Source organism: Scyliorhinus torazame, chromosome 1 (assembly GCF_047496885.1).
Source record: "Scyliorhinus torazame isolate Kashiwa2021f chromosome 1, sScyTor2.1, whole genome shotgun sequence".
Lineage (NCBI taxonomy): Eukaryota > Metazoa > Chordata > Chondrichthyes > Carcharhiniformes > Scyliorhinidae > Scyliorhinus > Scyliorhinus torazame.
The window spans coordinates 395,719,806-395,735,288 of record NC_092707.1 but is presented as its reverse complement, the minus strand read 5'-3'; the positions used below and the strand labels follow the sequence as shown (position 1 = coordinate 395,735,288).

The 15,483-nt window shown below is 41.4% G+C and overlaps 1 protein-coding gene across 2 annotated transcripts in view; it reads left to right on the top strand.

Annotated features, from left to right (window-relative positions):
* nrbp1 (nuclear receptor binding protein 1) overlaps window positions 1-15,483 on the top strand; it is a 107,401-nt gene that overhangs the window by 49,347 nt on the left and 42,571 nt on the right. Inside the window, exon 7 of one of the 2 annotated variants that reach the window (XM_072513386.1) lies at window positions 7,746-7,769. The exons of the other annotated variant lie outside the window; for it this stretch is intronic. Within the exon in view, the coding sequence (XP_072369487.1) occupies window positions 7,746-7,769 (24 nt within the window). The remainder of the gene's footprint in view (window positions 1-7,745; window positions 7,770-15,483) is intronic. 2 annotated transcript variants of the gene reach the window in all.

The following is a 15,483-nucleotide window of genomic DNA, read 5'->3' as shown; positions in this document are numbered from 1 at the left end:
TTCATTTTCATTTAATTTCCCCCAATCCCATGCACTTTAATTTTGCACAATAATCTCTTATGTGGGACTTTGTCCAACACCTTCTGAAAGTCCAATATACCACATCGACTGGCTCCCCCTTGTCGACTGTACTGGTTACATCTTGAAAGAATTCCAACAGATTTGTCAAGCATGGTTTTCCCTTCATAAATCCATGCTGACTCTTACTGATCCTGCCACTGCTTTCTAAATGTTCTGCTATAAAGTCCTTGCTAAATGGACTCAAGCATTTTCCCCACTACCGATGTTAGGCTTACTGGTCTATAATTCCCTGCTTTCTTTCTACCTTTTTGAATATCAGAGTGACGTGAGTTACCCTCCAATCTGCAGGGACAGTTCCAGAGTCTATAGAATCCCGGAAGATGACCACCAATGCATCCACTATTTCCAGAGCCACCTCCTTAAGCACTCTGGGATGCAGATTCTCAGGCCTTGGGGATTAATCTGCCTTCAATCCCATTGGTTTTTCCAGCACCATTTCTCTTCTAATGTTGATCTCCCTCAGTTCTTCCCTCTCACTAAACCTTTCATTCGCCAACATTTCTGGGATCTGATTTGTGTCCTCATTTGTGAATACAGAACCAAGGTATGCATTCAATTGCTCACCCGTTTCTTATGCATTCCCCTGTTTCTGTCTGCAGTGGGCCTACATTTCTCTTTACCAATCTCTTTTTCTTCACGTATCTGTAGAAACTCTTGGTGTCAGTCTTTATGTTCCCTGCAAGCTTCCTTTCGTCCTGTACTTTCCCCTTAATCAATCCCGTTATTCTTTTTTGCTGAATTCTAAACTGCTCCCAATCCTCAGACCTATTATTTTTCTTGGCCAATCTGTATGCTTCTTCCTTGGATCGAATACTATTTCTAATTTCCTTTGTACGCTATGGATTGGCCCTCTTACGCTTTTGTGCCAGACAGGAATGAACAGTTGGTGAATATGTTCACCATCTACAAAGCACAAATGATGGAAAAGTTTCCATTTGCCTAGATGAGAAGCTCCAACAATAACCAAACTTAAAAACCATCCAAGACAACGCTATTCACTTGATCGTGGCACCGCCCCACCCCACCCCTCTGCTCTGCGCCTTACTGTCCGCTTTTCAAGGGCAGCTACTGAGTAGGTAATAAGTACTGATTTTGCCAGTGATGCTCACATCCCATAATGAAGACAAAAATCACAGCACAAAAGGAAGCTATTCAAAATTACAGAATTGTTATGGTGCAGAAAAAGGTCATTTGGCCCATTGTGTCTGCACCGGCCGTTGGACCTGTGTCAGCTCTTTGAAAGATCTATCTAGTTAGTCCCACGTCCCTGCTTTCTTTCCCATAGTTCTAGATGTCTCCTTTTCAAGTATTTCCTCAGTTCCCTTTCGAGAGTTATTACTGAATTTCCTCTAGCACCCTTTGTTGAGGTGCATTCCAGATCAAAACAATTTGTTGTGTAAAATAATTCCCGGTTTCCCCTGAATTTGTAGCCAATTATCATGTTCTGGTTGCTGGTGCTCTTGTTAATGGAAACAAGTTTGCCCTTTGTATTCTGGAAAACCCCTCATAATTTGAACACTTATCTCACTTTTCCATTTAATGAACAAAAGAGAACCATCCCAGCTTCTCTAGTTTCTTCAAATATTTGAATTCCCCCTCTTTGGTATCATGCTAGTAAATATCCTTGGTACCTTCTCTAAGACCTTGAGATCTGTTCCATCTTAAAGGTGGTGCCAGAATTGGGCACAATACTCTAGCGGTGATTTTTAGAAGAGTACCCAATTTTTTTTTTTTTTAAATTAAGGGTCAATTTAGCGTGGCCAATTCACCTAACCTGCACATCTTTGGGTTGTGGGGTGAAACCCACGCAGACACTGGGAGAATGTGCAACCTCCACACAGTGAACCGGGCCAGGATCGAACCCGGGTCCTCTGACTCTAGCTGTGATCTAACCAGTGATTCATGAAGGTTTACCATAACTTCTCTATGGATCTTTAAAAAACCAAGAGCCCCAAATATATTTTTAAATCGAACTTGGGACTTTGGTGCCGTGAGACAGCAGTGCTAACCACTGCGCCACCGTGCAGCCCCCATTGCTGACGTTTTAATCGGCTAAATCAATACTTATATTTTCTAAATGGGAAACTGCATTGGAAATCAGAAGCACAAAGGGACTTGGGAGTCCGACTTCAAGATTCTCTTAAGGTTAACATGCAGGTTCAGTTGGCAGGTAGGAAGGCAAATGCAATGTTAGCATTTGTGTTGAGAGGCCTAGAATACAAGAGCTGGGATGCACTTCTGAGGCTGTATAAGGGCCTGATCAGACCCCATTTGGAATAGTGAGCAGTTTTGGCCTCTGTATCTAAGGAAGGATGCGCTGGCCTTGGAGAGGGTCCAGAGGTTCACAAGAATGATCCCTGGAATTAAGGACTTCACATATTTGGAGCAGTTGAGCACTTGGTCTGTATTCGATTGGAATTCAGAAGGATGAGGGGGGGAATCTCATTGAAGCTTACAGAATACTGAGAGGCCTAGATAGTGAACATGGAGAGGATGTTTCCACTAGTAGGAGAAACTAGAACCTGAGGGCACAGCCTCTGATTGAAAGGATGATCCTTTAAAACCACGGTGAGGAGGAATTTCTTCAGCTAGTGGGGGGTGAATCTTTGAACTCTTTGCCGCAGAAGGCTGTGGAGGCCAAGTCACTGAGTGTCTTTACGACAGAGATGGATAGGTTCTTGATTAATAAGGGGATCAGGGGTTATGGGGATGAGAAACATATCAGCCATGATTGAATGACTGAGCAGACTCGATCGGCCAAATGGCCTATTTCTGCTCGTATGTCTTGTGGCCTTAAACTCGAGCAAATCGCCAGCACCCTACCACAGTGTCCAGCCAAAGGAGCACTATCCAGGAGAAATGCAGTCTGCAGAATTAAGATTCCCCGTTTCTTGTGACAGAACCCTCTAGGTTCAATTAGTAATCCTGATTCATGAACCTGCTTTGCTGCACGAGTGAGTTGTGAAATGGCTTCTTTTTGAATTTGCAGTGGTCGTATCTACCTTCCTTGCACCATGTATAAGTAATTGTAAATGACTACTTCAGAACAGAAGCCACCAATATGGTGTAAGATAATTGTGTCACAGACTGTCCATATTAACTGCAGAATCTATATGTTGAATTCAGTTAAGTTTGCTGAAGCATTTCACCTTGAGGTGTCAATCAATTCTAGAATCTAACCAACAGCACCATTTCTCATGAGGTAAATTTAAATCTGTGCAATACTACAATGATTTAAGGGATACAGACGGTGAATGTTCATGTTACCACTCCATTACGATTGTGGATTTGGAATTTTACATGCAAGACTGGCAGAGTGGTTAGCACTGCTCACATCTCCAGGGAATCAGGTTCAATTCCAGCCTTGGGTGACTGTGTGGAGTTTGAACTTTCTCCCCATGTCTGCGTGGGTTTCCTCCACAGTCCAAAGGTGTGCCGGTTTGGTGGAGATGCCATGCTAAATTATCTCTGTGTCGAAAAGGTTAGCTGGGGTTACTGGGTTACGGGGATAGGGTGGGCTTAAGTAGGGTACTCTTTCCAGAGTCAATGGGCTGAATGGACTCCATCTGCACGGTAAATTCTATGAAATAAGAGTGACTATGAAATCTGTAGTGCACAGAGAAATCATTGGACTTTGTTACCAACAGGCTATCTGCGACTTGATGGAGAAATTCTTATACTTCTACTGTCGCAGTAGCTTTACTGCACTTTTACTAATTCAGTCTACTTTTCATCTCGTGGTTTGAACAGAGACGTTAATGAAAACATCCCTTTATGTGGCACTGCCCATCCTCTGTAGATCACAGGATGTTTATGGTTCATCTTATCAATACAGCAGGATCTACTTTTTTATCAATGCGGCACTTTTAAACTTTGTCCTGTTCTGTGATTATTCACACACAACTCCCTTTTTGTGTTGGCAACAAGGCTTCTATCTCCACTGTTTCTCAGAGATTTTTGCTAGTTTCATGAGCACTCCCCTAAATAATAACAGGTTGGACTTCCTTACATTGCTAAAATGTAAATTGGGATCATCACCGGGCCGGCTCAGTGGTTAACCCTGCTGCCTCACAGTGCCCGAGACCCGGGTTCAATTACAGCCTTGGATGACTCTGTGATGTTTGCACGTTCTCCCCGTGTCTGTGTGTCTTTCCTCTGGATGCTGCGGCTTCCTCCTACAGTCCAGGGATATACAGGTTAGGTGGGATTACAGGGATAGGGCAGGGGAGTGAGTGGGCCTAGGTAGGGTGCTCTTTCAGAGGGTCAATGCTGACTCTTTGGGCCCCAACAGCCTCCTTCTGCACTGTAGGAAGTCTATGGAATCCATTCAACACCTTGTTCACACTGGACTCTGCTTTCTTTTTGGTGAACTTCATATAAAATAAAGCACCCATTTCATTTGTCTCTTATGCTTTGGCCACATGGCTGTACCAGATAACTTGCACTTGACTTCTGTTAACTGGATGATAGCCAAAGACTGCTTTAGATTTTGCCTTCTTCCTGCATTGAGTTCTTCGGATGTTGCTTTGGAGCCTCTCTCACAGCACAGAGGCAATCAGAAATTTAAAGAAAGTGATAAACCCTCAATTGTCGTAGTTCGGATTCAATGGACTGGTACTCTAATCTGCAGGAATACAGAGGCCTGGGATTTAAAAAAACATTTTTATAGACTCCTGTGAAGAGGAGACTATGGTGATGTCACTGACATTAGGGGATATGGGAGAGCTTGCGAGTATGGCTTTGAGATAAAAGATCAGATATGATATTGAATGGTGGAGCAGGCTTGAAGGGCCAAATGACCTTTTCCTGCTCCTATTTTCTCTGTTTCTTGTCATCCAGAGGCTAATACTCTGGGGACATGGATTCAGATCCACCCACAGCAGTTGGTAGAAATTAAATTAATAAAATCTGAAATTGAAGACTAGCCTCAGTAATGGTGACCATGAAATTGTCATTGATGTAAAAACCCACCTGGTTCACTAATGACCTTTTAAGGACACAAATCTGTTGTCCTTACCTGGCCTGACCTACATGTGATTCCAGACTATATAGCAAAATGGTTGACTTGTAACTGCCCACTGAAATGACCCAGCAAACCACTCAATTCAAGGTTAATCAGAGATGCTGGCTCTGCCAGTGACACCTACATCCCATGAAATAATTTTTTTAAAGTCAAAATCCTTTTTGTTAGGAACCATATTCAAAGTCTATTTGTTTCTGTAGTTGGCCTTTTGATGTTCAAGGTGTATGCAGAGCTTTGTGCCTGACTTTCCATATGCACAATTAAACTTTTTCAATTCTCAGTTATCACTCTTTCTGATCTCCCAATCCCTTGAAATTTGGGTTTCCTTTGAGGAATCTGTTATAACTTTCAAACTGGATTGTAGCCAAATATTCCCCTTGTTTTCTAGGTAGTTGGATGAGGCAATTCTTCAAAGCCATAGCCAGTATATCTTGATAGGGTAATGTAACTGTTTGAGGTCTGCATTCAATTATAGCTGGCTCTTTGCCTACTCAATCTTTTGTTAGGTTGCTAGTTATCCATATTGTTTTGTTGTGCAGGAAAGGCACTTAACTGGAGGTCCATCTCAGAGTAGCTTTTAAATGATGTACCCAATTTTAACTCCATATCTGAGAGTTAAATATATGACCTGGAGAAATGATTCTTCCAATTCGTCGATTGGCAAGCTTCATTTGTGCAAGTTCTTCGGGTTAAGCAGCACCAACCTTAAGTTTTTAACAAATGGATAATGGCAACTCTTTAATACTTTGCCCCAAAGGATAAGATGAAGTTCAGCTGATCTTCCATTTATAGGAGAATTTATTGCAGATTAACAGTCTTCGACTCCTTGGGCAGCATGGTGGTGCAGTGGTTAGCACTGCCTCCTCACAGTGCCGAGCCCCCTAGTTCAATCCCGGCTCTGGGACACTGTGCAAATCTCTCCCTGTTTGCGTGGGTTTCGCCCCCACAACCCAAAGATGTGCAGAATAGGTGAATTGGCCACGCTAAATTGCCCCTTGATTGAAAAAAATGAGTTGAATGTGCAAACTCCACATGGACAGTTGGGTACTCTAAATGTATTTTTAAAAACAGTCCTCGACTCCTATAAAGATCAATTTTCAGCATCTTTGCCTTTTAAGTGGATAGTAAATGGATTTTTACATTTCATTTGATGGTGATATCCTATTCCTCCAGTTGAAAAAATATTGCAAAACAACTGTCCCCACGTGTAGAGATGGGCGTTTATGTATTTATTACCTTGAATTCTTTGGCTTAACCTACTACATTGGACTTCAGTTGATGGCATCCTCGAATGTCTTCATTCCTGATGCTAACACTGATCAGGTTAGTTTCATTATTCCTTATTAATTTGTTTTTTAAAGACAATTTGGGGCCTTCACATGCCCACGTTCATGGGTTATGCCAATCTGAAGGGTATATCATGCAGCAATTCCAATTATCCAAAGGCAGAAGGTTCTTATGCGCAAGACCAACTGTTTTGAAGATGTTAATATCCACCTATCTGTCATTAGAATATTTTTGTGATGGAAAAGGGCAGCATGGTAGCATAGTGGTTAGCACAATTGCTTCACAGCTCCAGGGTCCCAGGTTCGATTCCCGGCTTGGGTCACTGTCTGTGCGGAGTCTGCACGTTCTCCCCGTGTGTGCATGGGTTTCCTCCGGGTGCTCCGGTTTCCTCCCACAGTCCAAAGATGTGCAGGTTAGGTAGATTGGCCATGATAAATTGCCCTTAGTGTCCAAAATTGCCCTTCGTGTTGGCTGGGGTTACTGGGTTATGGGGATAGGGTGGAGGTGTTGACCTTGGGTAGGGTGCTCTTTCCAAGAGCCGGAGCAGATTCGATGGGCCGAATGGCCTCCTGCACTGTAAAATTCTATGAATTGAGACTTTCAACGCATAGGCGAGGAGAGAGATGTAGCAGTGAATTTAAAACTGATTTTCACATGTACAGCACCTATTTGAGTTTTAAAACCAGTTTAATCAAATTTCTGAACGATAAATCCATTTTAAAATAGTTTCCTTTTTCAGATTGGAAATGTTTCTATTCTAACACAACTATAAAATACTAGTTATTACAATTAATTTGCATAATTGAAGAGAATCCATCCCCTCCCACCCCATCCTTTTCTCCATTTGGTTTGTAATTGACAAAAGGTGGCAATCCTAGTGGTAAACCAGTTGTATAAGGAAGCTCCTTTTGACCATATTATTATGGTAAGTGATTTCCTCTTTGAGACAAGGGCCGAAAGATTCATTGCTGTATGTAAACTTTTGTTCAGCTCACATTAGACAAACTATGTTAAACAAAAGTGAGTTAAACAAGAGTACTGCACCAATATTTCATGTATCTTGAAAAGACTCCTCTTCTCCTTTATCCCCCAATCCTTTTCATCAGTCCTCTATTCCTTCTTTCTCCCCTACAACCCCCCCCACCCCCAGCCCCCCCAGCCCCCTCCACCAACCTAATTTTTTACCTTCTTCTTTCCTTCCATCATTTTTCCATCTAGCTACAGTATAGGCAGTGTCTTGTTTGAAGCTTTCGGTGGTTCTAACCCAGCTGTTTGTATTTGCGAATGCTCGCTGTTCCATCACTCATCAATTTCTTGTTTTATTTCCCGCTTACGGCCGCTCTGTTGCGAACAGTCTTTCATAGGATATTTGCTAATGGTGAGACACTTCTCGGCTCCTGTGATGTGACTGTGTATTGTTATGTTTGTCTTTAGCTTTTAAAATGTGCCAGTGTAAACAATTTGTGTTGGGAATGCTTAGCAGTCTTAGCTCTTGCATGAGTGCATGTGTTTACAATACAAAAGCAATGTTGGCTTTATATGGAGTTTGTAACCCTTGTGTTGTAGTTGTAAAATGAGTTGAGTTCCATAAAATGACACCTCTCTCAGCTTTATTCTCTACATGCGGATGTTCCTGCAGAGTCTGGCAAGTGACCATTTTATTGTAGAGAGTTAACATTGTACAACAAAATGTGTTCTCAGATTGAGAACTTTTTTTTACCCACTTGTCAAACACTTAGAATAGAATATCATAATTGATTTGTTACAGCTCTGCATTTATTTTAAGCAAACATTTCCACCAACTTATGAGTTAGTGATTGGCCACCAACTCATGAAGTGCTTAAAATCTTTCTTTAACTGCACCTTCCCTTTCTTAAATTCAGCCACCTATTCTTGTAATAAAACGCAAGCTACCGTTTTGAAAATTTGTTTGGAGGAAGCTCTTACTACACGTATCAACCACATCTGTTTTGGACGATGTATGCATTCAGTCATATGTTGGTAATCTATCTTTTCTTCAAATGGCTATTTCAGGTGCCAGGAAGACCAAAGTTAGTAAAATACACCAGTTTCAAAATATCTTCTGCTCTGATTTTTGTTCTCTTGTAGACAGTTCACCGTTACATCTACTAGCAGGCAGGATGGAAAGGTCTGCAGAGCGCTGAACATTTACCTTGATGCACTGTTCTTGGTTGACAGTAGTGCAAGTTCCTTCACTTGAATATTATTTTCTCCTTTCTGTCATCCCTATAGACAAAACTTGACCTAATATTGTGTGCTCTACCGAGTGACCTGGGCATGCATTCACTGAAGCAGGCAGATTTGTGTTGTCGACAGTGTGGAAGGATGTAGCAGGTTACAGAGGGACATTGATAAGCTGCAGAGCTGGGCTGAGAGGTGGCAAATGGAGTTTAATGTAGAGAAGTGTGAGGTGATTCACTTTGGAAGGAATAACAGGAATGCGGAATATTTGGCTAATGGTAAAGTTCTTGGAAGTGTGGATGAGCAGAGGGATCTAGGTGTCCATGTACATAGATCCCTGAAAGTTGCCACCCAGGTTGATAGGGTTGTGAAGAAGGCCTATGGAGTGTTGGCCTTTATTGGTAGAGGGATTGAGTTCCGGAGTCAGGAGGTCATGTTGCAGCTGTACAAAACTCTGGTACGGCCGCGTTTGGAGTATTGCGTACAGTTCTGGTCACCGCATTATCGGAAGGACGTGGAGTCTTTGGAGCGGGTGCAGAGGAGATTTACCAGGATGTTGCCTGGTATGGAGGGAAAATCTTATGAGGAAAGGCTGATGGACTTGAGGTTGTTTTCGTTGGAGAGAAGAAGGCTAAGAGGAGACTTAATAGAGGCATACAAAATGATCAGGGGGTTAGATAGGGTGGACAGTGAAAGCCTTCTCCCGCGGATGGAAATGGCTGGCACGAGGGGACATAGCTTTAAACTGAGGTGTAATAGATATAGGACAGAGGTAGGTTCTTTACGCAAAGAGTGGTGAGGCTGTGGAATGCGCTACCTGCAACAGTAGTGAACTCGCCAACATTGAGGGCATTTAAAAGTTTATTGGATAAGCATATGGATGATAATGGCATAGTGTAGGTTAGATGGCTTTTGTTTCGGTGCAACATCGTGGGCCGAAGGGCCTGTACTGCGCTGTATCGTTCTATGTTCTATGATTTACGTGAAATTTAAATCCTGGACTCTTTAGTTGGGAATTAGTGCAGAGAATGGACATTTGTGTCAAACTGTAGTCCAACCAGTTGGTTGAGTCTATGTTGAATCCAAGCTGGTATTTTATTTAAGATGTGAATCACTGGTTCACGCTTAAACTTAATGTGAGCACACTTCCCTTGTACTCCTGAAGATTATGGGTTCAAATTTCATTCCAGGGACTTGATCATGTATTCTAGGTTGACATTTTAGTGCAGAGAGAGAGTGCTGTACAATCAGACATGAATCTGATGCCTGCCTGCCTTGAAGGAAGAGACAAAATCCCATGACATTGTCCCAAGGTCAGCACCAGAGTTCTGGCAGTGACCCTACCAGCATCGATCCCTCAATCAACACCATTTCTATCCACAGGACCTTACTTTGCATAACTTAATGTTTGTCTAAAAAATTGTAATTCACTTCAAACGCAGCTCATCAGCTGTGAAGTACTTTGGAATGTTCCAAGGGTGCGAAAGATGCAAGTTCACTTTCTTTTAGGAATAAAACTGTTTCGAATGTAAGTTTTAATTCCTACTTCGAGATGTTCCGATTGGTTATGGGAAAGTGATGGTTTATACATTCGTGGAGTTACTGAATATATTTGCTGTCCTATCATGACCAGGGTTTTTACGTCACTTACTGACTTTCTATTAGATGAAATCACAACAACGGACTGAAAATGTCTTTGGCAATTGTAGATCATTGCCACCCAGTCAATACACTAGTTCATGATAATGCACATCTAACTTGTATGGATTTAATCAACGAGTCTGTCTTCTAATTGAAAGCTAGCGGGAGAAATCCACTCAACTCATTTCCTTGGACACAATCATTACCAGAGATGACCATATAAATGGTCACATTTAGTTTTAAGCACAGTCCCAGGTTTAGGCTGTGCCTCTTAGCATGATAATGCCCTACAAATGTTGGAAGGTTTCCTCGGTTATATTTCTGTACATAATGGAAAATACCTTTGTCTGCTGTTTGAACAGCATTAGCCGTTGGGTGCAGTATCATATTATGCCATAATTCAGTATGACCCTTACAACAGACAGAAAATAGACTGGATTCTAAACTAGTTAGTAGAAACATAATGACACAAAGTCAGCAATGGCACCCAGTTGCCTTTGTCAGACAGTCAGCATCAGTGTGAATTGACCGTTTTGAATTACTGTTATAAGCTTTGTAAAATTGATGAAATGAAGGATTATAGCTAAACATGTATATTAGTAGAGTAGATCCAGTTTGCCTTTTAATAAGATGGTACAAACCTTGTGATTATTGTTGGAGTCCGCACGATAGGAAATGAGCAGTATTTTGTTCTTAAATTTAAAATTTGCTTTAGGTTATTGCAATGTTTGTTTAGTCATCAGTTGGCAAAATTGATACTAATAGAATTGCAATGTTATTTAAATTCTTCCTATCTGCCCTCTCCATTTCAGACCCTGCAGAAATCCTCCATCTAGCCCTCAAAGAGAAGTTGCATTGATATGACACTTTACCCAACCTCATTATATCCCAAGTGCTTTTCAGTCAATTAAGTACATTTGAAGTGTTGTCATTGCTGTAAGACAGGAAATATGGGAGTCAGTTTACAAGTTCTCAAACTACAATGTGATAATGACAAGGCAATCTGTTTTATGGTTGCGTTGATTGAGGGGTGAATATTGGCCAGATCACCGGAGTAAAGGCACCTGCTCTTTTTCAGATCATACACCATTTTATTTTACTGGCCCTGCTACTGGAATGTGAGGCAAATAAGTTGACTGAATTTCCAATCTCTTGCAGCATAATTTTAATTTCCTTGGTAGCACCAATGATAGTTGGAGTCAGTATTACTTGTGCGCCTGCACATCTCTGCTATTTGGTCTCCGAGTCCAAGTGGTTAAATTCAAAATCTTTACCAATATATTTGAGGGTAGAGGTGGATCATTTGGGAGAACAATTGGAATGTGGATATGTTATGAAGTTTCTTGAATGGGCTGGAGATGGTACAAAGCTCGTTTTAAGTTTTAGATTAATATATTTTGCAAACGTTTATGTTTGAGATTTTTATTGTCAGCAAACATCCTAGGTTATCAATTCTGTTTTATGAAGTATATGCCCTTTGGAGAATAAATGAGTGATTGCTCAGGACATGTAACAAATACGTTTTCCCCATGAGTTGGATTTAAAAGTGGCATACATTTTAAAACATTTTTTATAAAGCAATAAAAGGGAGAGGACATAAATCAGTTAAGTCCTTTCTAATTGCTCTCCACTGAGTTTGCTTGGCTTTGGGGACATTGTGGAGTACCAGATCATGTACAGAGTACAGAAAAGGTTTACCAGGATGTTGCCTGGTATGGAGGATATTAGCTATGAGGAGAGTTTGAATAAACTGGGATTGTTCTCCCTAGAGAGACGGAGGCTGAGGGGCGACCTGATAAAAGTTTATAAAATTATTAGGGGTATAGATAGGGTGAACAGTTGGGGGCTTTTTCCCAGGGCGGAAATGACAATTACAAGGGGGCACAAGTTCAAGGTGAGGGGGAAAAGTTCAGTGGAGATGTGCGGGGTAAGTTTTTACATACGAGGGTGGTGGTGGCCTGGAATGCACTGCCAAATAAGGTGGTTGAGGCAGATACATTAGCGACCTTTAAGACTTATCTGGATAGGCACATGACAGATAGGGTATAGAAGGATACAGGTGGTTTGTCTAGATAGGACACGTGATCGGTGCAGGCTTGGAGGGCCGGAGGGCCTGTTCCTATGCTGTATTGTTCTTTGTTTTTTGTTTGGTTTGATGAACCCTCTGATGAATTTTATTTCCCCAACGCCAGGTATGAAGATTGCTTCAAGTGCAGTGAATGTTATTTGGTACAGGTACTGGAGGGCTGTGGACAGGTATTCCAATAAGAGTCACTATTTCAGATTATTAAATAAAAAATTTAGATTACCCAATTCTTTTTTTCCAATTAAGGGGCAATTTAGTGTGGCCAATCCACCTACCTTGTACATCCTTTTGGGTTGTGGGGGGTGAGACCCACATAGACACTAGGAGAATGTGCAAGCTCCACATGGACATTGACCTGACGGCTATTCAGATGGTTGAGGTGGCAGGAATATTAATCATTACTCTCAATCCCCACCCTTGTTTTCTTTTTGTACATGAAATGTGCAAATCCAATGAACCTCTTGTTACTAAAACATACTGAGAAATGCAATATAAACGTGCAGTGATGCCTGGTAATCTGTTCTGTAGAATGGGTATTATTTCTTTCTCAATGTTATTTACGGTGGCTTATGTGGTCAATAGCATTGGGAACCTTCCATAGACAATCAACCATTCAGCATAGTTTGTCTTCTGTCACTGTTACCGGTAAATGGATTTTATCAATGAGGCTTGTATTTGTAGATTCGCCATTTTGGTTTAGATTATTGTGCAAGTGCCTTGGAGCTACTTGACAACACGCAAGGTAACAGTTGTTAGACCTCTAGATTTGTAGCAAATAATTGAACCATATCCTTGTATTTTTGAAGTACTTGAGCTGTATTATAAGGTGTATTGTCCCATGAAGTGTTTATATTTTATTTTTAACTTGACTCTGTAATTTGAAGCTTTGGAAAACCAGTCTGATTTCAGCCAGATATCCGCTGGCCTTGTTTTTTTCCCATGTGGTTTAACTATGGGAGAAGTCCTAAACTAAATTTAATTCAAAACAAATTTTGGGAGCATGACCTATAAACCCCTTTTGACATTAACTTCTTTGGGACGCTTTGAAGATTTACTTGTTAGTCTGAAGAAATTCCTGGTTTTGATGTGAATTCCACCTGGCCACATTTATGGCTGAAACAATCAAATCCATGTATTCTCGCATGTTAAATTTGACTCTGTACCCTTCAAAGATGGCTCTTCTCACTCCTAATTTTTGTATAAATTGGCATGAATCTAATTACTTCAGGAGTTTCCTTGAGGAGACTGAGAATGTTTTTGTTTGTGGCCCTAAGGAATTGATCCCGTATTTAGAAAGGTATGAATAATTTAATGCAGCATTATTGCTTTATCTGCTGAATAAATATTAACCTTCTCATCCCAGTCTATGATGCATTATCTCATCACACTTTCTCCCCTTTTTCCAAGATCCAACTTCTGTTTGGTTATCTTTCTCCTTGTTCCCTCTACTGCTGTCTATATTCTGGGTTGCTTTCTGTTATTTTGCATCCCCCCCCTACTGATGATCCCTAGGAAATAAGTGGGTATTCTTTTACCCATTGGATAATTGTGTAAAATCTGTACTTTAAATTTGGCTGGCATGCATTGCAAGTGATGGTGTTTAACACTGGGGAATGATAGGATGGGAGTAGGTGGAGACAAACCAGTTCCAGTAATTGAGGGGCGGAGCAGCGCAGTGGTTAGCACTGCTGCCTCATGGTGCTGAGGATCCGGGTTCGATCCCGGCCCTGGGCCACTGTCCGTGTGGAGTTTGCACATTCCCACCCAAAAAGATGTGCAGAGTAAGTGAATTAGCCATGCTAAATTGCCCTTCAATGGAAAAAAAAAAATTGGAACAAGATACGAGAGATAGAGTTGAGGTTGTGGTATTCACTTCCAGGATTGTTGGAGACAGAAATTATGTCAATGCTCAAGATTGGATTGGGTAGATTGAAGAAAATAAAGCATATTCGAACAAGGCAAGCAAATGTGATTTGGACTATTTGCCTACATAGAATGTTAATATTGATATAGGATGGCTGGCTGAATGGCCTGTTTTCCATGTTGTACCTTCTGTGTATGTGTAACCTGGTGGCTGAGGTGTTTCAGTGTTTCCTTGGTTTTTTAAAAAATCACTGAGTGGGTGTATTAATCTCTTGATTACTCTCCTTATTGCACTTTCCATCCTGCAATTTGTAAATAGGTGGGAAGAGGTGGCCTAGTGGTATTGTCACTGGGCCAGTAAACTAGAGTCCCTGGTCAATGCTCTGGAGACTGGGCTTTCAATTTCACCAAGGCAGATGGTGAAATTTGAATTGTGTGTTTTAACGCAATCTAGAATTGATGGACCTAATGAGGACTGTGAAGCCATTGTCGATTGCCATAACCTATCTGGTTTCTCGCAGGGAAGCAAATCTGCCATCCTTACCTGGCCTACATGTGACTCTAGATCCACAGAAATGTGGTTGATTCGAAATGCTCTTTGAAATGGCAATAATGGATGGGCAATAAATGCTGGCCCAGTGAGCGACGCCCAAATCCAATTAATGTCAAATGTAATAGCAGCCAAATATGATTATACTGATTTTTAAAAATTTTTTTTTTGTTTGCATATTTTTTATTTATCACGAATTTTCTGCTGGGTTACTTTGACCTTGGGAGAGGATTTGAGCATTTGCGGCCAACTGCTAATTTATAGAGAAACATTTCCAGCTGTTGGCCTCTAACTTGAGTACATACCTATTTGCCACAATTAGACCTTGTGACCATAAGACATAGGAGCAGAATTAGGCCACTCGGCCCATCGAGTCTGCTCCGCCATTCAATCATGGCTGATATTTTTCTCATCCCCATTCTCCTGCCTTCTCACCATAACCCCTGACCCCTTATTAATCAAGAACCTATCTATCTGTCTTTTTTAAAAAAAAATGTAAAATAAATTTAGAGTACCCAATTCATTTTTTCCAATTAAGGGGCAGTTTAACGTAGCCAATCCACCTAGCCTGCACATCTTTGGGTTGTGGGGGCGAAACCCACGCAAACACGGGGAGAATGTGCAAACTCCACACGGACAGTGACCCAGAGCCAGGATTGAACCTGGGACCTTGGCGCCATGAGGCAGCAGTGCTAACCACTGCACCACTGTGCTCCGCTCATCTATCTCTGTCTTAAAGAGACACTCAGT